Source organism: Balaenoptera ricei, chromosome 15 (genome assembly GCF_028023285.1).
Source record: "Balaenoptera ricei isolate mBalRic1 chromosome 15, mBalRic1.hap2, whole genome shotgun sequence".
Taxonomy (NCBI): domain Eukaryota; kingdom Metazoa; phylum Chordata; class Mammalia; order Artiodactyla; family Balaenopteridae; genus Balaenoptera; species Balaenoptera ricei.
Window position 1 is genome coordinate 83,745,556 of NC_082653.1, and position 26,013 is coordinate 83,771,568.

The 26,013-nt window shown below is 45.5% G+C and overlaps 1 protein-coding gene across 13 annotated transcripts in view; it reads right to left on the reverse strand.

Annotated features, from left to right (window-relative positions):
• TRRAP (transformation/transcription domain associated protein) overlaps positions 1 to 26,013 on the reverse strand; it is a 112,181-nt gene that overhangs the window by 69,695 nt on the left and 16,473 nt on the right. For 12 of the 13 annotated variants that reach the window (XM_059898562.1, XM_059898560.1, XM_059898557.1 and 9 more), the window contains 16 exons: positions 25,065 to 25,203; positions 22,465 to 22,543; positions 20,690 to 20,924; positions 19,699 to 20,059; positions 19,511 to 19,608; positions 18,832 to 19,026; positions 17,806 to 17,997; positions 15,340 to 15,505; positions 13,473 to 13,729; positions 11,238 to 11,438; positions 8,481 to 8,632; positions 4,677 to 4,876; positions 3,132 to 3,349; positions 2,817 to 3,014; positions 1,985 to 2,245; positions 1,307 to 1,468 (listed from right to left, as the gene is read on the reverse strand). In XM_059898562.1, the coding sequence (XP_059754545.1) occupies positions 1,307 to 1,468; positions 1,985 to 2,245; positions 2,817 to 3,014; positions 3,132 to 3,349; positions 4,677 to 4,876; positions 8,481 to 8,632; positions 11,238 to 11,438; positions 13,473 to 13,729; positions 15,340 to 15,505; positions 17,806 to 17,997; positions 18,832 to 19,026; positions 19,511 to 19,608; positions 19,699 to 20,059; positions 20,690 to 20,924; positions 22,465 to 22,543; positions 25,065 to 25,203 (3,114 nt within the window). The remainder of the gene's footprint in view (positions 1 to 1,306; positions 1,469 to 1,984; positions 2,246 to 2,816; positions 3,015 to 3,131; positions 3,350 to 4,676; positions 4,877 to 8,480; positions 8,633 to 11,237; positions 11,439 to 13,472; positions 13,730 to 15,339; positions 15,506 to 17,805; positions 17,998 to 18,831; positions 19,027 to 19,510; positions 19,609 to 19,698; positions 20,060 to 20,689; positions 20,925 to 22,464; positions 22,544 to 25,064; positions 25,204 to 26,013) is intronic. The other variant, XM_059898554.1, reaches the window with a different exon arrangement.

Below are 26,013 nucleotides of genomic sequence, written 5' to 3' on the forward strand. Positions count from 1 at the left end.
CTACTGAACCTAAATCTTCGGGAAGAGGACTCAAGAGTTTCTATTTTCCGAAAGATCCTCACATGTTTTTATGCAGCTGGTATCCTGATAAACACTTTCAAAACCAGTTTAGTTTCCTGAAATTTAAACACTCACTACCAGTTTCTGGTCTCCAGCTCCATGAGGAATTTTCCACATAGGTTACAACACATCTGCCTCTGAAGCCCCCAAAGGCAAGTTCCCCTCCCATTCTCCAGGGGCTCTCCTGGACCCTCCATCAAATCTTATGAGTGATGTTATACAAGGGATATAACAAGGTATAAATGATCTCAGCTAGAACACATGATCAATGACCTTATGTCCAAGCAAAAACATAGGACTTAAAGAATCAATAGGTAAATTTTTCATAATTGGAAAATTCAGACTTAGCGTGGATAAGGAAGAATTTGCTTCCTTATGACTTTTGCCTCAGTTTACTCTGACGATGCCTCCAGAAGTATAATTCACGTCTCATAAAAATTTCAGATTAGGACTGATAATCAACAGCCCATTATGGAGTCTAAGAATTAATGCTTATAATTTGACTGTATTTATAGTTTAATTTCTATTTATCATTGTCTAATTTCATCCCACACTGTAATATTTACGGTGACAAACACTTACAAAGTGCCATCCACCACCGCCTGTTATCTTGGGTCAAGGGGCAAGTCAAGTCCACTAAACAAGAGCCCAGCAGGACAGCGGAGTGATTAGAAACCAGGCTCTAAAACAACTGTGGTGGTTCCACCCTAAGCTCTCCAGCTCACCTGCTCTGTAGTTTTAGGTGTCTAACAAACCCTAAGGCTCAGATTCTGCATCTTCAAAATGAGAATCATCAGTATCTGTACTTCATGGGGTGCTGCCAGAACTAGGTAAGGGCATTCACGTGAAGTGAGTTCTCAACTGCAAACGGCACATTCAAGTGGTTGATAAATTCAGGAAACTGGGCACCTGCTGATACGAGAGTGATTAAGGTAGATGCTACAGTCTTATCTCTAGAATACAAGCTCAAGGTCCTGAAGAGCAAGGCTCCCTGTGGAGGGCTAAGAGAGCCCGAAGGACTCAGAAACCCCCCACATTCTACCGGACATCTCCAGTCACCATGCCTACCTCCTCGCCAATCCCGGACGTAACATACCTGTGCCGGGGGCTGAGCCAGGCGATGGCCGGTTACCATGGTCACCGCCCGTGCCTTCTGAGTGCTGCCTGACCAGTCTTCGTGCACAAAGACAGGTTACCAGACACACGCCATCACCATCCACACCACGCCGCACCACCACCCCCCTACCTCTGTGTAGAACACCTTATGCTCCACCACGTTAAGGTCCATTGTGAAGAGCCTGGGCTGCAACGTGGTACAGAACGTGTTCCCCTCCATCAGGCCAATCTGCGCATTGGCAGGCTGGTGTCGGAGCAAATGCTTCTTAGGTGGGACCATATCCTGGAGAACCTGGGAGAGGCAGGGAGGAAGCATCACTGACCAGCCGCCCCTCAGAAAGCAAACACCTCTCATCACAATGTTCTAAGCCAATCAGCAGTTTGAAAACCATAACTGAGATCAAAAGTTATCACAGACATCCTTTAGTTAGGAAAGGGAAGCTCCATTTCATACGCTGACACTGGGTCATGGAAAGATGCACGTCAGATACGTTTAATTCCTACGGGTCCAGAGTAACCTCTCTCACAACCACCACCACCAAAACAAGAACAGCACCATCAGGCTGTGCTCTACAGGCCCAGGAAACCAGTACTCTACTCCCTCGACACTCACAACTACTGATACAGACGTTAACGTAAGCACGTTGCTGTTTGCATATCTGAGATCAGAAAGAGCATATGTAATAGCACTCTGTTTACTGGACACAAAATTACAAATTCCATATTACCTACAAGTCAAACTTGAAGGAAAAAAAAAGTCTTCAAAGGTTTTGTTCCAACAACCCTAGTCTGGTGACAGACGTCTCACCTCCTTGTGGGGTTCCATTATCACGGTCACGCTCCTCCCGGTGACCTGGGCCAGCACCTGTAGGGAGTGCATAGCCTGCTTCCTCACGGTTGAGTTAGGAGACGTGACTTCCCGAACCAGGTCATGGGTCACGTGGTGGAAGGACTTCTCCTGGGCCGCCATGATCTCCTCAGCCCTCTCCTCGTCCTTCAGGGGCGTCGCACACCTCATCAGAAGCTGCTCCAGGGTGGTCTTGGCCATGGCGACTGCCCCATTGGAAACCTGCAGGCCAGGGGCTCCTTAGCGCGAAAGGGGGCGACGCTGCCCACAGCACCCACGTCTCCTGCACACGCTCCCCCCAACACACGCCGTCACCGGGGGCGCACGCCCCTCACGCCAGCTAACGTGTCAAGTCTGCTTCATTAACGTCTGCAAGGTGTTCCAGTAGCTAACTCTCCTGCTCATAGGTAATTTCTGTCTGTCATTCAGAAAAGAAAATGCGGATCTAGACTTGATCCTTGTGTTTACCGAATGGATTTAAGCAGGCAATGCCCACCATCTTCTATTTGTTTGTGTTATATCTGCACAGAGCTTCATAAAGAACGCGACTCCTGTAGAAACTTCTGGCCAGTTAAGTACTCTGGCCAGGGGCTGTTCATCATGACAGACAAGTATTTAGATCCTCAGAGAAAGAGAACCTGAGGGCTCTGATCTGTCCTTTCACTGAAGATGCTGTGATGTTTTCTAAGCTTCTAGGAGAGCGTATTTGCGGAACTGTCTGAAACCAACTGTGCTCCAGGCAAACCAGCGTCTTGAACCAGGATGGTTAGGTTTGGGGTCACCCATCACCTACCTCTCCAGTCAAGTCCATCATGACAAAGAGAAGGGCTTTGAGGAAGGTCTGCTGGTTCTGCAGAACCCAAGTGAGAGGCAGCCGCTCCATCAGGAACTTAATGGACACCACGCCCCCCAGCTTTGCGTACCAGGCCTGCTCGTAGCAGCACGCGCACAAGCGTTCCACGATATAAGAGAAGAGGGGCAGCTGGCACGCCTGGAGAAAAACGCACACAACCCGTACGCTGTTACTCAGTTCTTAAACTATGAGTGACTTCTAGAACGACTACCCTCAAGCACAAACACGCCCACACAGACCTCAATCCTTCCTTACCCTCTCCTTTGAGCCCAGGATGATACTTGCAACATCAAATATCACAGCGAGGGCTACCTCCCCGATCTTGCAAAGTTCCTTTTCTTCATACGCCATACAAATAGCTATCGCATCAATGAGGACCAAGGGGTCCATTCCTTTCGACCCGTTTTCTTCACTGTGAAACATGGCGGTGCTGGGCTGGCTGCCCACCTGGTAGCAGGGGAGCAAGAAGGGACCTGGAAGGAGAGGCAGAGGGCACGAGGGAAAGTCGGGTTTAGCTCCACAAACACTCTCGTCCCTCAAACTGCAAAACTACCTCGTGTTTTTCCTTGAGGTTAGGAATTTAATAAAAGCCCAACCCTGGTACTCCAGACCACCTGCTGGTAAACTGCAGTTATTTATAAACTAAGTGATCTGACCGGCACTAAGGCTATTTTTCTGAATGTTTTCCATTACACACTGATATTTTCACACTTTCTCAATCCCAATTCAAAGATGTATTAGTTTAAAAGGAGAACCACAATCAGGTATCTTCTTTAAAAAAATCATTAGTGAGGCCAAGAGGTACAATATGGGAATGACCATGGGTTATGCTCTTGACATACAAGTAACAGTAAAAAGCAACAACATCCACCTACAAAACCTAACCCACACACAGAGAACAGTCTGCCAGCAACTATTAATTCATACCTGGCAGGCACCCAGCATGAGGCAAGATGGGAGTTACCGAGAAGCGTACAGGTCTGCTGGAAACACTGAGAAACAACCTAAGTGTTAAACTGTACAGCACTGACTGTCCAGGCAGGAAGAGTTAAAAAAAAAAAAAAGGAGGGGAAGTTCTGTGTTCTGCAGTGTCTGGAGAAAACCACTTGTTGATTGAGGGTGAGGGGCTCTGAGGACCCAAAGTGCTACACAAGTGTGAGTGCCCACTGACCAGCACTGAGATTAAGGTGAGATTAAGTGTTCAGAAACCTAGCAACTGGCGGTGTGGTGAAATTTTTACTGTCTTTTCCAAAATCACCAGTCTGCAGTGGGTTAGAAACACAGAGACAAACGAAATGGGTCCTTCACCACCCAGAGCCTGAGAACCCCGGAGCAGAGGCGAGGGGCGCACAGGCAGGACGAGCCCAGGAGCAGGGGAAGCACAGCCTGCAGACGGAGCAGCTGGCTGATGGGCGGCCAGCGGGAGACGGAGCAGAGCGGAGGGTGAGCCTCGGAAACACCACCAAGGACAGGAGACCAGCCAGGGCTGTGACCACGAACTGTCCCTGTTCTACACACAGAGGGGCCAAAAGTACTCAGCCCCCAGGATGAAAAACAAAGGGCCAAAACGTTAAACTCGGTGTATTTTATAGGTAAAACTTGGTGACAATTTTCAAGTGCATTCAGCACCCACTGCTGACATACCAACTATCTCTGTCAATGGAAAACTATGAAGTGGAAAACTATGAAACAAAAGCCAAAAACCAATCAGCCAGACTCAGCTTCTCTGAAACACAGCGTCTGACCGAGTTTTTGAAGCTCCCCAAAGGCCTCAACCCACCACTTCTCTGTCCCACTCACCGCACTGCTGGGCAACTGCCACCATCGTGTAGTGGCGAATCAAGCTGGCTACAAAGGGCAGGGCACTGGGCCGGAGGTCTTTAATGACAGCGGACATGAACGCCCCGGTCAGAGCCTGCTCAAACGTCTTCCGAGCTGGAGTGTCTTGAGCTTTGTAGCGATGTGATATGATGACATTGGGTATGGTCTTTTCTGTAAAGCTGCAAGACAACAATTAAATCCATCATCACGACACTCAAGTCCTGAGCCAATGATTCCACTACAACTTACTTATTTTCAACCTGCCCACTTTCATCTTGTGCAGATAGGCCTGAGTGAGTTAATTTCTCTGCTTTAATTTCAGCAACACTTTGGAATCAAACATGATGAATTTCATGATGAATGTTTATAGCCAATGGTTCAAGAGACACCAAATATGTTCTACCTAATATGAGCACAGGTAATGAATCAGAGGTAAATTACAAAAGGACAGCACATTCAATATTTTTGTAATTATTTTCTATTTTAAGAAATTTGATGTTTGATATTAATCTTTTATAATTAAATAAGCCAAATTGTAAGAAGTATCAACGATCAAAGAGAGATGAAAAAAGCTATTACTTAAAGGCAACTATATACCTGTTATACGTTGAAAAATCACACCACGAGGTACAGAATCAAATGGGGCTATGGGTCTAAATGGATAAAGGGTTTACTGCCAATTATATGAGATTAACTAAAACCCAAGAAAGCAGAGTCAGGGAAGCACACGTCAAACACAAGGATAAGAAACGGTCGTCAATATTTTTAAAATTGTTAGTTTCATCCAACCAGGAACAGGTCCAGATAACAGAAATTTCTTTCTGTGACCAGAGTCTGCCTCTAATATTTGCCCACTCACTCTCTGGTTCTGCCCCCAAAACTAATAAAATACACAGGCCCTTCATTTCCACGTGCAGCATCTTCAAACAGAGGGAAGAGTGGTGGTCACACTCCCCACCCCACACCTGAATGTCTCCTTAGCTCTTTTCCAGGTTGTAATCATGCTCTTTAAAAGGCCACTGGGTCCAACTAACGCAATCAGACATCTGAGTCCCACCATCCCCCCGGCCTGCTCTTCCACACTGCTCCTGACACCCCAGTACATGCTCTTCTGGCTTAAGCCAAGAAAACCTGCGGTCAGCCAGAGTAAGTCACAGCCTTTCATCCACTTCCTGTGAAACTTAGGGCAAAATCCAAAGTCTTCTTGGTGTTCCCCTGAGGCCCTAACTCAGCCCCATCCCACCCCACTCTCCCTCCTGCCCAGCGCACTCCTTAGCCTGCGACGCACAGGAGCACTCATCACTAGCTGAAGTACTATGCGTTTGTTTCTTTCTGCTGTTGTCCGTCTACCCCACTAGAATATAAATTCCTTGAAGGCAAGGATGCAGTCTTGTACACAAGCCTTGAACAGAGCCCGGTTCTAGGAGGTACTCAATCTATGAATGCAGAGATGGAGAACGAACAGTCTTAAAAATAAGTGGGTCCTGAATCTCCAAAGGGCAAAAAGTAAACATGGACCCCTACTCCACTCCATTCACAAAAGTTAATTCTAGAGGATAAAGATCAAAATGCAAAGGACAGAACTACAGAGCTTTTAGAAGATAATACAAGAGTATCTTCACGATGAGGATGCAGAAAATGATTTCTTACAAATATAAAAAGCATAAAACAAAAGGAAAAATTTATCACCTTGACCACAGTAATATCATGAACTTCTGTTTATCAAAAAATTCGGCTGAAAGGCTTAGAAACAATGAGCACACCTAGCAGAGAGACCTTGGTCTGTGTCCATTTCTTCAGGAGCCCTCATTCCTTTGATAGGGAATGGTGACTCCAGGGCTGGGGGAGAGAGGGCACGAGGTAAGCCAGAAACATCCTGCTGAGCTACAAAGGATGCCCAGAAACTGATGGGGACACGACACAGGAATACAGGAGCCAGCCAAGAGGGGCTCTCAGCGACTCTATCTAGACAATCTGGTCACCAAATTAATGGACTGTCACCCTTTAAATAAATTAAGAATCCATGAGTCCATACTACTATAAACAAATATGAAAGGAGACAGAAAAAGCTCTTCCTTTGTAAAAAAAAAGAGCACATGGAGGTAGAAAATCACCATTTTATATCCATACAAGAGAATATGATTCGGCAATGAAAAGGAGCAAACTACAGACAAATTTTGCATCATGGAAGAGTTTCAAAAGCATTATGCTGGGACTTCCCTGGTGGCGCAGTGGTTAAGAATCCACCTGCCAATGCAGGGGACACGGGTTCAATCCCTGGGCGGGGAATATCCCACATGCCGCAGAGAAACTAAGCCCATGTGCCACAACTACTGAGCCTGTGCTCTAGAGCCCGCGAGCCTCAACTACTGAGCCCGCGTGCTGCAACTACTGAAGACTGCGTGCCTAGCGCCGGTGCTCCGCAACAAGAGAAGCCACTTCAACGAGAAGCCCACACACCGCAATGAAGAGTAGCCCCTGCTCACCACAACTAGAGAGAAAAGCCCGCACGCAGCAACGAAGACCCAACGCAGCCAAAAAATAAAAAATTTTTTTTCAAAATTATAAAAAAAAAAAAAGGAACCATACAATATGCAGCCCTGGGTTTGGCTTCTTTCCCTTAGCCTGGTGTTGGAAATGATCTGTTCATCTTGGAACACGAGTCAGTAGTTCATTCCTTGTTACTGCTGAGATTTCGTTGTATCCACGCACCACGGATGACAGACATCTGGACTGTTTCCAGTCTATTATGATTCTTAAGGCTACAAGTTTCCCTCAAAATATAGCCTTAGCTGTACCCCAATTACATCTGACCACATATTGCCCTTTTCTTTGCTCTTCGTTCCTGTGGGACTTCAAGCAACTATGCCACTTCACACTATTCTACATGTCTCTTAACTCTTTTTTAAATTTTTTATCTTTTTCTCTCTCTGCACACATTCTGGATAATTTCTTTTGACTTATCTCTTATCTAAAGATTCTCTTTCTGCTTTTTTTTCTTTAATCTGCTTGGGCAATTTTTATAACGTTTGTAATTTCTTGGAGTGTTTTCAAGTTTGTCTTTCATTTATTTTAAACAGAGCAGAAGCATAGTTATAACCTAGCTGTGGAGATCCTCATATCTGCAGTCTGAGCAGATCTCTTTCTGCTGATTCTGTGGGCTCTTATTCATGCTGCCTTATTTCCTTGTGCACTTGGCTATTTCTCACTGCTCTCTCTCCAATGCTCTTTTAACAACTGAGCACCTACTATATATCTGGCATTATCTTTGACGCTGTGAGAGACGTAAAAATACAAAGGAAAAACCTCTTCCCTGAAACTTATAACACAGAAAGATGACAGACATACATTACCACAAAAGATCATTATAAAAAGGTCACAGCCTTAAGTGATATGAGCGAAATAAAAATGTCACACAAAAGGATCACTCTGGACTGGAAAAGCAAAAGATCCCCTGAACACCTATTGTGCGCTGGCGCTGCAAATGTAACGGTGAGCCGAAGGGAGAGAGGACTGACCCTTGATTCCTGAAGCTTGCGACCTAGTGGAGGAGGCAATACTAAAGGAGGATTACGACTGAGAGAAGTTGTAACTCACAAGCGCCCAAGGTTCTTCCCATTTTCTCTAAAAGGCAAGAGAAAGTTTTTGCTGGGCAAAAAACACGTCATTTTCCTGAACTGAAGGAACATACTAAAAGCACTAAGAGATCTGGGAGGTCCCCTCCATCCCTAATTTTCTGAAACAAGTTATGTCCCAGCACAGAGAATTGGACCGTCAGCATACTTAGGGTGTGCCAGGAGCTGGTAGAGTGCGTGTTTATTGTCCTCCAGACTCATCATCGCCACCAGGAAGCACCTGATCACTTCCCACGCCTGCCTCCGGTAGCAGGGCTCCGTGTTGGCGCTCTTCAGGCAGTCCAGAGCCGTCTCGATGGCCTACAGCAAAGAGACGCAAAAACTGTAGTCTCTGCTGAAATGACATAACTCTGAGAAGCTTGCACGGAAAGCACGTGCACCACCCAGAAGAACCTGAACGCATGCTTGCTCCTGAAGAGAGCACAGGGGGCCTGCAGACAGGCTAGCAGGTAGTCTCCAAATGAAACCTCCAGAGAAGGCGACAGAAGTATTATGACATAAAGAGCTGCCATGGTTCCAACTGAAATGGGATGTGGAGTTCACTAATTTCATGCTTAAGTAGCCAATGGGAGATTCCAGAAATTAAGTGAGCTCAGAAGGCCTCTTGTGGTAGATTTGCTGGATTAAACTACAATCTGAGTCGTCTCGGTTCAAAACTAAAAGATGACTTTCCTAAGCTTTTACGAAATTCTCTCTTTAAAAGAGGGTTTACTTCATTTTTTCAGAAAATCGACATGGCTACATACACATTTTATCCTTTTCATTACGTTGACCAGGAAGGCAGGGAAGGAACAATCACACACAAACACTTGGAGTCTTTAACAGCTAAGATATTAATGTCAAAGATACTTATATACCTAGAAATCAAAGCCTGAATCTGTGTTGAAGATTAAAGATTTATCCCGGCCCTGTGTGAGGAACCAGAGCTGACAGGGGACAGGGGCCCCACCCTCCAGACGCAGCCAGGCAACACAGCACAGAGGGTGACAAGGGCCCCTCACTGCATCACCCCCAGCTTGCGCGTCCGAGCTCTTCTGGGGCACCACAGAAGTGCCCTTTCTCCTGCTGCCTCTGACCTGCTCAGGGTTATGTAATAAATCATGCAAGGATAGTCTGAGAAGTGTTATTTTTAAGAATCAACATAACCTACGAGCCAATTACCTGTCCCTTCCCTGCCAAAAGAGGGATCGTAAAGTGTGCCAAAAGCAGAACTGTTGTCACGTAAATCCACTGGCACTCGCCCTGCTGGTCATCCCCTTCCCTGCTGGTTCCTTCAGCCTTGCAGGGTGTGCCACGGCCCTCAGGATGCTACCTGCTGGGAAAAGGGCTCCGAGAGCACCACGGAGTCCCTGGGAGGGTCCAGGAGGACCATGGAAGCTTGTCTTCAAAACCTGGTTTCTTCCATGCTTTAGGTGCTTTGGGGAAGAACTACTTCTAAAGGGATTTTCTTGCTCTGCTTAATCTATGCAGAGGTCAAGTAAAGGTCAGATGTCTTAGTTTTCATTCTAATACCAACCCTGCCACTGACGGGGCTAAAGCAAATACAATCCTAACTTAAGGAAACGACCTAAAACGTGGCAATGGGCTAGATTCACAGTATGTTCACTGTGGTAATTTTCAAGGTAAAGACAGAATTTTAGTTGTACTTTCTTACAGGGAAACTAGTGTTTATTTGGCAAGTATTTAGATAAAGGTTTTGATGAGAAGCTAAGACTGGAAAGGGCAACACCGTTCTATGGGGCGGGGCTGGGAGAGGGGTGGACACAATTTGTGTGCTTCAGAAAGTTGGGGGGAAAGGTGTGTGTGTGCAGGGGGGACAGGTGGACTGAGAGACGACGACAGGAAACGACTCCAGAGTGACATTACCCATGATGGGTACCCTTCCTCACAAATGTTCAGTAAAGTCTGGCTTAAAAAAAAAAATTACAGAAATCACTACTGTGTAAACTCCTTATTACAGAAAGGTAAACAAGCTGAGTTCTACCGTACAATGCATCAGGACGGAATAGAATGAGCCTGAGCAAAAGGAGGGCTTTGACTGGTTCCAGGCCACAGGACACTGTTAAGACCAGGCCTGCAAGGAGTTCAAGAATCCCAGCCAGAGTCTGGCTCACTGAAATGGCTGAGTCACTCAGATACATGTGAAAGGCTTCTATAAAACCCTTTCCAAAAATGCGCATTATATTAACGGCTAGATAAGTGTTCTGAAAAGACATGGTAACAACAGCTGTAACGCAGGCAGGAAGGCTGGTCATATAATAAAAAGGGGAAAGTCGAACGTGACAACGTAGATTGTAATAAATACAACCTTAGCTGTGTGACAAAGGACCAGGAGGGGTCAGTAAGGTGAAGGGGCGGTGCTCAATAAGGATCAAGCAGAAGCAGCTGAGTGCTCTACAACACGCTGGGGACAGTCTGCTGATTTTTATACAAGGGCAGAGGCGTTCTAAAGGGCACACAGAGAGAAACCAAAGAGCTGTCCGTGGTGCGATAAGGAGTCATGTCTGGATAGAGACTGGGAGAGAATCAGGTACTCAGGAGTGACGGAAATGAGACAGGAACGGGACTAACCTGGGTTCTAAATGACACAACGTAAAACCTATTGGACATCAAAACAGACTAAGTGCAAGGGTGGGGTGGGCTGGGCGACACCTCCCGGTCCATCAGGAAGGATGGCCCTGCCCAGGGTCCAAAGTCCTCAGGGGCAACACCACCCACTGGCCTCCTGGAGTGATGGAAGCTCCAACCGACCAAGCTGGGCCCCAATAAATCTTCATCTTCTTTGAGTTAGAAATTCCCACCCCAAAAGTATATGTTCTATTTCCATGTTTTCAAATAGAAATTAAATGTCTTAAAATGAAACTTACAGTATCTTTAAGAAACTCCCAGAGACTCCAAAATTTACCTTCTCCATCGGGAGCTGAAGAGATGCTTTACAGTCGGAAAACTCCACTGTGATACTGGGGCCTTGAACTTCAGTCACGACGTAGTGCAGCTTCTGGGACTCCTTCAACATCTTCCTGTTACTGCCACCAAATTTACCAAGGACACGATAGGCCACGTGCGAAATGCTGTCTGCAGGGTTGCGTAAGGTGCGCCACAAAGCCTGAAAGTCAGTGCGCTTTCATTAACCCTCCGAGGCGATGCAGTCCCACGGTCCCCCAATCCCAACTCAAAGGTTATGAAAGACTACACGGCAAAAACTCCTCCTCCCACCTCTGTCCCCCAAACACACAGTTCCCTTCTGGAAGCCAACGATGTTAGTCTGGTGTGTCCTTCCAGAGAAGTCGTATGCCTTTACAGAAAATGCACATATAAATATAAATGTTCTTCCATGCTCCTGCAGTACAAATGGTAGCATGTCATAAACAGTGCAGAGCTCAAAGGCAAGAAAACTAAACAACACATTGTTTGGGCAGATATACAAAATGGGATGGGGGAGCAGAGAGGAAAACACAATTTGCTGGCACAGTTCTTGACCCTGGGTTAGATGGTGCCTTCTCAGGTTTTTACTTCTATTATTAGACTTTGTAACTTACAAACATGATACATAAACTACCTTGTACATTTCAAATCTGATATTAGAAAGCACAGTGAAGAGGGAAAACAGTGATCATAAAGGGACCTGCATTACGGGACAAATGAGTCACTGTGTACCTTGTACTCACAATTAGGATAAGGAACAGAGACGCACTCAATTGCTCCAAAACACTGTCAGTTTTCCCACACTTTTTCACCTAAATTATCCTAAGTCCTCAAAATCACCATGGCTCACTATTTAAACCTATTTTCTTAGACCACCTTCTGTAACAATGCCAGGTATTAGTGGCCAACGACAGTCAACATAAAATCTTGGAACTCTTCTTAAAAGCAAAATCCCAATTTCTCTTACATTCCCGTAGGTCCAAAGGGGCTTCCCCTCATGACTGTCGAGAGAAGTGGTCTAAGGCTCCCTGCCCCCACCTGGCCCACCCGAAGCTCAGGCCTCCTCGGGAGAGGGGTCTTCTGCTTACCGCCCCAGGAGGGGTGGCACTGGCAACGGGAGGGTCCCATCTCCCGGCACGCGCACCGCTTCTTAGCGGGCTGACGGTACTCTGCCAGTTGTCCAGCAGGTAGGGTAACTGTGCCTTCAAAAGCAAGCAGCAGCCCCGACCCAACTCTCCCTGGGGCTGTCTGCCTCACAGAAGGGCAAGAGGCCCCAGAACCCATCCTTGCCTCCTCTTTCCACAGGGAGCTCACCCAGGCTTGGGTCGGGCCCACGGTCTGCCTTCCAGAACCAACGGTCCTGTTCTCCGCTCAGGCTCGAGAGTCAGTCAAGCCTCCAAATGACTGGCCTTGGACTTGGAGGCTCCAACCCAACCTCTAGGCCACGCTCTCCTGCCTAGATGGAGCCCAAGGTCTACATTTCAGGAATGGCAGGCGAGTCCTGGTTGCATCTCCAACCTACCGTCCAGAGGCTCCTGTACTTGAGTTACCGCCCATCACAGAAAGCTGGCATTCGGACCCCCTACCTGGGGCCAAATACTCTACACCAAAGGGGCAGGTGAGTAAGCAACAGGCAGCCTGAATCTCGAACAATTACCAACCACATTACAAATCACTACCATCAGCAAAACATGAAGGAATAACCTGATATTTGACACTGAGCTCTAATGACCACAAAATATAAACTGGTTTCAAAACCGCCTCCTTTCTTATCTGCTCTGTTTCCTTTGGGGGTGGCCAGACAGCTCTACTTCCTTTACAAGTCTGCATCTCTACTGTGTAACTCGACATCTCTCCTGGAGAAAGAGAGGATCTCCCTGGAAGAAACAGCAGCCATTTAACACCTGCCTTCCCAAGTCATCAACTTCACGAGAACATGACACTGTGCAAGCCCTATGAAAGGGGAGCAATCCTGCAAAACCAATATTCACTCCACACCTGCAGTATTTCTTTACATCGTTTCGTAAGCCAGAAGACCCACACAGCAAGTTGAAGGCTATACCAGTAGCCCACCAGGGAGCAGGGAGCCCACCGCTCCGCACGGGAGCTCAACAGTGGCCAGCCACTTCTGAAACTGCCAGCCTAAAATCCTCAGTGAGAACCAGATACGTGAGGCCCGGCGCCCTCTGCTGGCGGCACGGAAACGCAGACTGACCTGCATGAGCTCTGCGCGCACGGGCTGGATGTGGTCGTAGAGGAAGTCGGGCTGCAGGTTGTCCACACACAACTCCAGAGTCCTCAGGCCTTGGCTGACCAACGTCTGCGAGCCGTTGAGAGCCGACACCAAGGGGTCCATCAGCATGGGCAGATAGGGCAGGAGCGAGCTCAGCCGCACGGGCACCGTGAGACACAGCTCCACAAAGAGGTCCTTCATGTGCTGCTTGTGCAGGCCGCTCTGCAGCATGTTTAGCCCTGCGCACAGGGTGTGAGGCCATCGGGGGCGGTTACTTCCCAGACACACGCCCAAGTTAACTGTACAGAGTAAGTGACCCGCCTTTTCACATAAACGTCAACCTGATAATAGGAAGACTTTTTACGCCTTATAATTTCTGTATTAGCTAAATCTATTCTGTAACTGCACCCTGTGACCTCTTCCGTCTACCTTATTCATGGTGACAACAGCAGGCTGCACATAGTTTCAGTTACAATTAATATTATTTAATGTTGATTAAATTAATTTATTATTAAGGACTAATAAATATTATACATCAAACTTTTAAAAATCATGTCATGCTATGAATAAGCCTAATCTAAAGAAACAGACTCCAATATGACGTGTCCATATCAAGCTTGATGTTCATAACCTTACGTGTTTTTTCAGATTTCCAGTAAACCACAGTTGATGTCTATGCTCTAAAATAAACATTTAAAAAAAAAAAAATCCACTTTCGGTTTTTATAAATGGGAGGAGCTTCCTGCTTATAAACACAACCCCCCTCCCCACTTTTCACGAGGGTAACCAAGTATTTACTGAGCCCCCTCCTAAGACATGTCAGAAGAGGACCTGCCCACAGAACCTTAGAGACAAGTGGAAAGAGAAAAGCAAGTAACAGTGGCCGCAAACAAGGCACATCCCAGGCAGCTGAGGCTGAAGAAAGAGGAGCTATCAGGGAAGGCATCACACAGCAGCCACACCAGATCCAGAATCCAGAGACGAAGGTGGATGAGGAGAGGGCACGGCGAAGTTCCCAAGGAGGGGATGCACTTGAACAAAAGCAGGTGGGGAGAAGGAAGGTTGGGAAGAGCACAGGAGGGAAAATCAGACCCATCAGAGCAGAGGGCGCAGGTCGGGGAAGACGGGGGACGGGGTCAAATACGGACGACTAGAGCCTGACGATGGGCCTCCTTAAGCATCTGGCCTGGGGGACGCAGGGCCATGTTACACTCAACTTTCAAGGATTTCCCAGTTGCGAAGATTCAATCCCTTGCCAAGCGCTCACCCTTATCAGAAAAAAAAAAATTCCTAGGATAGTGTTTCTAGTCAGTTCATACCTGTAAACATTCACTGGACCCAATATCCCCTTTAGTTATGTATACCTTGAAGGCATTCCTAACACACAGGAATAAAAGAATTCTGTCTATGCAAGTTAGCAACTAGATAAAAATAGAAACATATTTTTATGTATTTTATATAAAGCTTATATCAGCTTTATAACTTGTTTTTTTCCCTTCTTGTTCTGATTCTCTTTCAATCTAGGGATCCCTGATCTTACTAAACCACTTTCTAGAACTGCTTACCAAATGCTACAAAAATGTAACAAAGTCCTAACCGGGGTAACTAAGACCTTCCGACTCCCATTCAACTGAGCAGGGAGAAGAACCCATCCCTCTAAAGATCCACTGCCTTTAAAGAGAGCAGGACACAGGGATGGACACCCACATATACACACTGCAGGGGACATGTACATACATCGCCTCACCATGACCTTCACCAGGTGCAGAGCAGGAACCCCAGCAACCAAGGGAAGCAAGACCCATGCACGCACACAAGACTAAAAGGCAACCAACATCACCGCGCTGACCTTGCAGTAGGTTTGGAAGGAGAGGCAAAAATTCCTGATACAGGAGATCATGGCTACCTCCCCCGATGGAGCGGAACAAGGCTCGAAGCAGCAGGAAATAGTTATAGGGTTCTTTGGCAGTCTGGGCGAGCTCCATTGAGCTGTTCACAATCTTGTGCAGGTGAGGCTGCAGGATGAAGAAAAGGCAGGTTAACAGGCTCTAAATGAGGAGGGTTCACTGCAAAAAGATAGGAATGGAAGGTAATTTTGATGAATTTATTCCAAAAGGAAAAACAAAACAAAAATTTTCCAACTTTTACTTGACTCAAATTAATTTATCTTAAAACATATGTACGCTTCCACCAGTTTGGCTGTGAAAGAAGCATTTACTAGGTTCCTATCTTACTATGTAGGTACATGATGCCGAGCAGACACTTTGCAACAGGAACTGGAGGGCCTGTGAGCTCTGCTGTTCTTGTGAACAGTCCTTCACGAGACCAAATAATCAAACAAGATGAGGGACTTCCCTGGTGGCACAGTGGTTAAGAATCCGCCTGCCAATGCAGGGGACATGGGTTCAATCCCTGGTCCAGGAAGATCCCACATGCTACGGAGCAACTAAGCCCGTGAGCCACAACTACTGAGCCTGCGCTCTAGAGCCCACAAGCCACAACTACTGAGCCCATGTGCCACAACTGCTGAAGCCCGTGCACGTAGAACCCGTGCTCTGCAACAAGAGAAGCCACCGCAATGAGAAGCCCGCGCACCACAGCGAAGACTAGCCCCTGCTCACCGCAACTAGAGAAAGCCCGCACGTGGCAATGAAGACCCAATGCAGCCAAAAATAAATAAATAAATAAATTTATAAAATAAAATAAACTTAAAAAAAAAATCAAACAAGATGAAAGAAGCCTGCTCCTTAACTATCAGAATGCAAAATGCAACCTAAAGGAACTGAAACTTCACTACCAAATACCATACATGCAAAGTTTGGAAGAACCTCAAAAGACATTTGAGATGGTAATGTTTTAGAAGACTTAATTGAAAAATGTCTTCATGAGCATTTTATTAGCTTATAGTAAGTTTAATCAACATTTTAAGACAGATTAGTTTTTTATCTTGTACTTCAAATCCTAGTTTTGACATGTGACAGGTTAAGTTTGATGTGAATTTTTTTGCAGGTGTATTTAAAGTGAACTGTGAACTGTAAACTACCTGTATAGTCAGTGATACAATTACAAGTCTGTTACTGTATATGGCAAGATATATTTCTTTTATGGATAAATCATACATATTAGTCTCATGACAAAACATTCTATGAAATTATTCTTTGAACATCTTTCTTGAACAATATTCCAAAACCCCATCATTAGACTTGTCTAATCTATTAGGTTTTATTCTCTTTTTTGTTGGTGGTTGTTCTACATAGTTGTCCCAGATACTGGCAAAAAGGGAATAATTTGAAGATACCAAATTATGCGGACAAAGACTCCTATTAACTATTTTGTATCTTTCTAAAAATTTGAATATTTTCTTTTTATACTAACACAAAAGTAACATCAAGGTTGTAGACAACTGATTACTATATAACTGAAAAAGTGGAGAAAACTGTCACATAAAAGCACAAATTACTGGTGCTTTATATCACCACCTATATATTTACTTCAGAAAAAAATGGATCTTTTCCCCTATGGGAAAACATCTCTCTTCAGACAGAACTGATGATAATATTCAACCTTCTACAGAAATTAAGTGGAAGAGAATTTTGATAAGGTTTTTGTTCCATCTGCTGCCTTTAGTGGATGATGTAACCATGCACTGGTTTCTGCCATTTGCTAGAAATCAAATAACTGATGAGATAAAATTATACGTATAGGATTAGTCATCTATAAAAGTGTGTTACGAGACACATCCCTCCCAGATGGTCTTAATAAAGGAACACAAATTGGCTAGATTCAGAGGGGAAAAATGAACAAATAGTTCTGAAGTGGGATGTTTATGTGCTGCCACAGAAAATACGAACACAGAGAAGATGTGCTGTGGAAGATGGGTATGTGATGAGAACTGTTACACAGCCAACCATTTCCCATTGGATCTGAGAGGTAAGATGTTTTTTCCTCCTATATTCTTTTGCGTCACTCAATTAAAAAAAAAAGCACGGTGTGCTCCTACACTACTTGTGTGGTCCACACAAGAAATGAGTTTAAAAAAGAAAATCAGAGTGCCAAAACTAATGACAACCCCTGCCTACCACGAGGGCTCTGAAATGTTCATTTTGGATCAGGAGACAAACAGATTAAGCTCTGCTTTAGAAACACATGAAACCTTTTCTACCCTTGGCCCTGATTCGTTGTAAACATTTATTAATTCAATATTACAATATTTGTAAATATAAAGAGCCACTCCAGTTTCTGTTCAAAATGAAGAAAATTAAAAAGCAACAACAAAAAAACCCAAACACAATGCACAGCTTGGATCTGAGTTTACCTTCAGCATTTGTTCGTTTTCAGCTGCGAAGAGGGAGACAGAGCCAAAGACCAACTTGAACAGCTTGAGGTACAGGTTGGAGAGCTCCACATTGGAGCCCATTTCTGGCAGGCGGTCCAGGAGATATTCCACCAGAATTGTAGCAAACAGAGCAGAGGTAGTAGGATTTGCCAAGAAGGAATTGGCAACAATCTATCAAAACAAGAAACACATGTGACAAAAATCATTACTTCCAAAAAAAAATCCCACAAGGACTCCGAGGCAAAAAATATACAAATCAATTTTCACTTCAAAGTAAAGGAGCTGTTACAGTGGAGGATTACTGGACTCAATGTCAATATTATGACACAGTATGAGTGTGTTTCATGCTTTGTGTTTTGGTAACTGCAATCATTGTTGCTTTTGCTGTGGTCATCCATGTACGATGCTTGGTGTCAGTCTATTTATCTCTTGTAAAAATAAATACAGTGTCTGTGGGTGAGTTGTGGAAAAAAAAAAAAAAAAAAGAAAACTACCATATGGCAATTGTATCAGTTACCTATTACTTTGTAACAAATTACCCCAAAGTGCAATGGCTTAAAACAACACACATTATTTCACAGTTTAAAAAAAAAAAAAAAAAAAAATCATTACTTCCCCAAAGCGGATTCAAGAGAAAATAATGAACTTGCCAAAATTACCAAAATCAAATCTGTATCAGACACTTCAAGCAATGAATTATCCACCAAAAGAAAAAGAACAAAACCGATCTGAGCGCTGAGCGGAGCAGCTTACTTAAGTAGTTAATCTGTCATTTCATCGTCACCATCAAGCACCAAGAGCCTACATCTAACACGTATTTAATTTCTACTATGAAAGGAACTGGTCCAAAGCATCTTAAACTTTTGAAAATTTTTTTTTACTACAGCCTAATAGTTCTCTAAATTTTGCTCTACAAGCACTATCCTTAGGCATATCACTTAGAAAATAAAAGGAATACCAAGTATTCGACACATGTTGAAAGAACATAAGAAAAGAGTGTCATACCTGAAGAGCGTAATTTTTTGAGATTCTTTCCACCATATAAGGGACTGTAGTCTGAAAGATTTCTTTAAACGTTAATGGGTTCATCATCGTGAAGACGCCGGCAAAGTGCTCCAATACCTCCTTCTCTTCCTTCATTCTAACAGTTTGGCAGTTTGCTACTCGAATGTATGTCTGTCCATTTCCTGCTATCTGGACCTAGCACAGGAAAAAAAAAACACACGGGAATTAAAACTGAATATCTCTGAATATATTCCAATACACAATCAGATCAACTGCATACTTAAAACAGAGTATTTGAGATAACAAATCTCTGCCACCTCCCCCCTCCCAAATCTTTTAAACTCTCTATTCTCACCTTAAATTTGCAAAAAAAACCCTCAAAAAACAAAAACCTTCGTTAGGTGTTCAAAACAGTAAGAAATTTAGTAAAATTAAGTATCGTTTCTATTGCATTCCCTTTACACCATCTGCCGCTCAAAATACACTGACACCTACAGGAATTCTCACCATAAATGCAACCCTATGCTACAGAACAAAAGCAAACCTGGGTATATGAATACTCTAGACCATCCAAATAGTAACAGATTTCTGAGACCCCTTCCATCACTAGCACCTCTAATTCTAAGAGGCGTTTTCCACACTCAGGAGCCTGGTTTGAGGGCACTCACTGCCTTATTACCTGATAAATATCTAAAGCCTGCATTGCATATTTCACAAGTTTTATGTAAATCTGCGTCTCTTTGGGCTGCAACTGCTTGTTGGGAATGAACTGAGTTTCTGGAAAAGAGATAGCACGATAAGTTAATGTGAATAAAACCCACTCTATGAAAAACATCATTTGTCGAAATGATTCAAGAGCACAATTACCACCAAGCGCTTTGCACGACGTTATGCCCCACGTGATTGTCTTGACGCCACAGACCAAGGTTTTTACCAAACTCCGGCAATCCGTGACTTGGAATGTCTGCTTGTCTTCCTTGTCCTTTTCTCCTTGCTTCTCAAAGGGAGGCACGGGGGCTGGCGTCACAGGGGTGGCAGGGGTGGGGGGCGGGGGCGGGGCGGGGGCGGGAACGGGGGCTGGAGAAGGGGCAGGGCCGGGAGCTGCGGGGGCCGCAGGCACTCCCGGCAGAGCTGCTTCCACAGCTCCGAGTTCCGACTGAGGCTTGCACTTCTTAAAAATGGCAGAGAGCTGGTACCTCGCAATGGTGTGGAATTTGAGAACAAAAACCTGTCAGGAAGAGAAAGTGGAGGGGAGACAAAAATCATTCCTCTTCAATAGGCCAACAACCCTTCCAGAAGACAGAAAAAAACTCTCTCTGAAACCACCTGCTGAAGTTGGTGCTTTTCCCCCACAGGTACTACAGCAAGCGTCACCATCTCCACTTCACCCGTGGAGAAGCAGCTCAGGAGAGCTGGGTGACTGGCCTGACGAGCAGGGCCTGGATGCGACCGGGGACTGCTCCGGGATCCACACTATCTACCCCTGACCCAGGCACCCTGGGTATCTCTCCAGAGAAGTTCACAGATAAGGTAGCACTTGTCTAGGCGGTGTCCCAGAAAACAACTCTCCTGATTACTCGCCAGGAACTATGCTAAGAGCTCACGCGCTGCCTTACTCATCTCAAACAACCCTAGGAAGCAGACACTGTGACTGTCCCTGGTTAGAAGACAGGCAGACCAGCAGAGGGTCAAGCATCTCGCCCAAGGATCCTTGGCTAGTTGATGGGGTAGTGGGGATTTGAACCCAGGTGGTCTAAACACCCAGGACCAAGCTGGCAACTGGGCAGCCCGCGAACTGCCAGCAAAGCGCTCATGTGAGCGGAGCGCCGTGCGGTGAAGACGCGGAGGGAACAGGTACCTCCAGCATCCGCATCAGCACGTCCCGCCCGTTGCCGCTCTCCTGCTCGCTCTTGGAGCGGATGCAGTCCACCAGGTTGAGCAGGAGCTTGCAGGACATGGTCTGGATGCTGCTGGGCAGGGACTCGTCATCAATATTCTTGGCGAAGAGCTGGACGGCGAGGGAGAGGTCACTGAGGGGCAGGTGCTGACGGACGTGGTGCACAAGGTCGGCCAGCGTGCTGTAGGCGAGGGGCCTGCGGGCAGAGACCTCTGCTAGTTCGCATCTCAGAGGCCCCACCCGCCTCGGCTGCAGGCCACCATCTCCACCACTACCTGTGCCCCAGGGACACCCCCAGTGGGATGGCTCATCTGGGGCACGCTTTATAGGGTCCCAGTTTCCCCCTTGTTACTTCCTCCCAGCTACATGATTAGAAGGCTCAAGCCTCATCTTTTTGCTTAAATCTTTACTTTCTAAATTAAAAAGGTTAACTTTGTGCACATCATGTTTATACCAGCACATCTAGTTAACCTGAGCAGAAGTAACTACCAGCTTGATCGTGCACTGAATGGGTTCTGTTGCTCAAAGCTAAACAGCCTGTGTCAAATAACACCTTATATACCGTATATTTTATCGAGCCGCAACAGCAGTGTTCAGGCCACCCAGCACTTTCACTCACTGAACGTCTGGACACCTGCCATGTGCCAGACACGGGGCCCAGCACCAGGGATACCAGTGACCCCAGTAAATAGAGCTCCTGTCCTCAGGAAGCTTATTTCCGGGGAGGGGGGCGGGGGGGGGAACACACGAGTAAAGAAATCAACTGTGCAAGTTGCTAAGTGTTGCAGGAGATGTGAAAAGGCACCAGGAGAAAAACTGGTGGGGGCCAGAGAAAGCCCCTCCGAGGTGACATCGGCTCTGTGACCTCAGCCAGGGACATTTCCATCTGGAAGAAACAGGCAGGTCAAGGCCCTGAGTGGGAACTGCCTGGAGGAGTCAAGGGGCCGCAGAGGCCCGCATGGCCGCAGCAGGTCAGGCAGAGAGAGCAGAGTCAAGCCCTGCGGGGGCCACATGCCATGGTCAAGAGTCTGGGTTTTGTCTAAGGGCGACCGACAGAAACCACTGGAGGGTTTCAATCTAACATCCATTCAGGCGGGTTCAACCCCAAGTTATAAAAAATGTCTTACTCGATATTTTACAACAGTGTTTTCTATAGAAAACACAGTGAACAGTCTACACTATATTCAGAATATTCTGCATATTTTTCATATGATCAATCACACCTCCTTTGTTAGAACCAAAAAATGACTAATGTTGATCCATTTTACATGGTAAAAGATGATTAAATGTTAATTCTCTCCTTTAGAAATAATAAGCATGATCACAGCTATATTTATTTTATAAAATGCATAAGAAATAAAGACTAGGAGGAAACAGTTCAAAATATTAGCCACGTTAGTTGATCTCCTTATGGAGAACCAAAAAGTTTTCTCTCCTTTCTTCTTAGTAGGTTATCAAATCTCTTTTTTTAATAAAAAGGTGCATTTTTACTACTTAGAAAGCAAAAAAACTAATACTAGTCAGATAGTTCTACCTACAATTTAAATCAAGACAACTACTCTGATTAAGCCAAGGCACAAGAAGCAACCTAAGGCGTTTCCGAAACTTCCCGCAATTCTAAATCCAACGGGAGAGGAAAGGCCCAACAGTCCACGCTCATTGAAATGCTAACGAAGTGTCAGGATCCACGGTCCCTGGCACTGAACAGACCAGATATCACGGGTTCAACATCATACCTGAGAGTCTCTCGAGCAGTATATCCTGAGCCAATTAGTATGGATTCATCAAACAGCTTGTCCATGCAAGGAATGAACTCTGGAACACAAACATCCATTGCGTACATCACCAACCAAACCAGGCGTGCGGCAAGTCACTTAACAGTACTTTCACAGGAGCCACGCTGTACCAACGAGCAATCCAGATGTGGGGCAGCGTGGGGAGCAGGAAGGCACACGAGCTACTTTAGTCTAAGACGCTGGCTGTGCTGGGCCACACCAGCCACGTGTCACAGAGACGCGGTCGGGATCACATTCAGTGTCAGAGAATAAACTAAGAAACCGTGAGCCTCGTATCCCTGGCGGGGAACTCGCCCCCAATGCTTCGTGGGAGGTGCTGTCCATTGTCCTTAAAAGCTGGCACGATCCACCCAAGGGGGCAGTATTCCCTAAAGGCCCCTTTATCCACTGCCCTGAAGTCATCCTTCTTCAAGACTGTAAGGTTAGTCTTTATGGAGAAATAAGGATACTTCTCTATAGGAATTACAAAGGTCTAGGACATCCTAGTGTTCTCACAGGCATGGGTCCCAAGTTAGGGGTCCTGACTCTTGGGATAAGACTGACTAGAGACTCTGTCCCTCTAATCCCCCAGGGAGAGCCACCACCAAACCTCCCCCTGCTCCTCTGCAGGCTGAGGCCCTCACGGGGTGGAACAGCTGGTCCCCACTCAGGGACAACCGATGTTTCTGAGGATGTGCACACAGGGTGGCAAATAGTAGAGCAGACAGTACATTCTTTGCCAGCAAACAGCTACTGAGGCTCAAAGATACAAAAGACACATGCACACTGGAGAGACGCCTCCTACAGCCAGGCAGCACAGGAAGAAAAACAAGAGAAGCCACGAGTAGTCCCTGAGGTCGGAGGAGGGGACGTGCCCCGCTGCCCACGGCGAGGTGGCCAGGAGGAAGGAGGCACAGAGGAAAGATGCAGAGGGCTGAGACCCCACATGCCGGAGGGCTGGCTGCGGGGATGAGTGATGCGTGCAGAGAAGAAATTAAGTTGCACAGCACTGGCTTCCAGATCACCTCCAAGACCCAGAATCAGTTTCTAGGGAAACAGGTAAATCTGTTAAACAGTCAGGTTTTTCCAAACTACTGCTCCTCAGGATTAGCACAAATGGGTGACCATCTGATATCATTTTGGATGCCAACAAAGGAATGTTTTCACTAACATTTGGTAGTGGATGTGTAAATTTTAAATATATGCATACATGTTTTGTATTTTATAATATGGCTAACATTTAACATGATTCTTTTTTTTTTTTAACTTTTTTTTGGGGGGGGGTATTTATTTATTTATTTATGGTTGTGTTGGGTCTTTCGTTTCTGTGCGAGGGCTTTCTCTAGTTGCGGCAAGTGGGGGCCTCTCTTCATCGCGGTGCGCGGGCCTCTCATTATCGCGGCCTCTCTTGTTGCGGAGCACAGGCTCCAGACGCGCAGGCTCAGTAATTGTGGCTCACGGGCCTAGTTGCTCCGCGGCATGTGGGATCTTCCCAGACCAGGGCTCGAACCCGTGTCCCCTGCATTGGCAGGCAGATTCTCAACCACTGCGCCACCAGGGAAGCCCCTAACATGATTCTTTATAGGTTTCTTTCAATGAAAACTTCTTGAGATGTCATGATATTACCTGTTTAAGTCTGGGAACCACTACGGGCTTCAAAACAAAGTATCTTGTTTAAAAAAAAAAAAAAAAGCAACAGCAGCCTCTAAAAACTGAACTCAACCAGCCTAACACGATCTAACCTTGGAGAGTAGCATCTTGGAAATCTGTCAATCTTTGTAGCGTTAACAAGACTGAAACCAAGTTTTATGGTCTCAAAAGAGGGCCTAGTTGTGTGTGATGGATCAGAGGTTATCTGATAACCATGAGAAGGCTTTTTAATCTGTCAGCACTTCAACAAGGAGAAACCTCCTGCTCCACGGCTCCCCAACGCACCTCCAAAGTCCTTATTATTCCAATGGCAGGAATACCGAAAGTTAATCCGACAGTGGTGCTCCAGACACAGTTCAGTCACTTCAGTAAATAGATTTTAAAACATCCCATTTAAAACTCTTCCATCATTTTCACAACATGGAGAAAGAAAACACTGTTTTCTTCTCACCTTTTAAAGACTGCTGGTTGTGAGTCAGAAAGCAAATGGCTATTTGCAATGTCAAAAGACAGGCAGTCAGAAGGCAGAGAAGTACTAAGAGATACCCAGACTGTAAACTGTGCTAAGGAAATTATCACATTAATTACGAAATTGTTGAGAAGACAAAGGGAGAACCCTGGTGGCAGGCAAAAAAGATGGGTGGGCAGACAGAGAGAGAGAGAGAGAGAGAGAGAGAGAGGGAGGGAGGGAGAGAGAGGGAGGGAGGGAGAGGGAGGGAGGGATGGGCAGGCAGGGAGAGGGGATGGTAGAGAGGCAGATAAAGGCGAAAAAATACACCCAAAATAGCAATTAAGAAAGGACACATGGAGCCAAAAATACGGAGCGGGCTGAAGGCTCAGCACACGATGGCCCGCCAGCAGCAGGCCCACATTCACAGACAGGCGAGCGGCCAGAGGCAAGACAGACGTACGGTTTCGCAGCTCGGTAGTGAGGATGTGCTTCGCGGCGATCAGAAGCTCCTTTCTGAGGTGCGCAGTTTCTGCTGGACAATTTGAAAGTAGCTGTAACATTCCTTTCACCATTTGCTGAGAGTACTTAGTCACCAACTCCTGTAAAAGAAAAAGGAAAACAACACAGTTATACTGATAGGCGGTTGTTAAGAAAAACCCAAGTTTTATAAACTTTAAAAAAATTCAGTAAGAGTAAGCTTGGCTCAAAGGACCCTCAGAAAGTAACAGGCCTAACACACAAGTACTATCCAAGAAGTCTTAGCAGTTTGTGTGCACAGCGCCACCCTGGAAGGAGGGGAAGCCACATGGAGCAGTTTCTTTTACGTCATGGGATCATGGAGGCCTTCTTGTATTTTCTGTATTTTCCCAACTTTCAACAGTGAATATGTATTGCTTCCCTGTTACAGGGAAGGAGGAAGAAATAAATATTGAAGTTAAAAAACAAAACTATTTACTGAGTCGTCCCACTGATGTAAGTTGTGAATGACACCAAAGACACCTTTAATCAGCTCAGAATGAGCTCCAGTCACAAATGCCTTTTGAGGTGTTTCAGGAAGTTATTCACAATAACTCAAGCTGACTAAAATATCAAGGGGTATCTAATTCAGATTTTTTTTTTTTTTTTTTACAGATGCTCCATTTTCTTAGTGTAAGTTATCATTATTGAGATAAATACATTAAAAAGGGAGGGGGGAGAAGGCTACAAATGTTTTCAAAGGTAGTTTAGAATAAAAACAATTTGACATACACATTTTCATTTTTACTTTCCTGAAATAAAATCTTTAAAAACAATGATCAATTATAATACCATTCCACTGCTCTAGAATAGACCAGGACTAAATTTATTCCATACTTTAGAATAACCACCTCTATACAAGAGTTTTATTCAAAAAAACTGTAAGACTAATG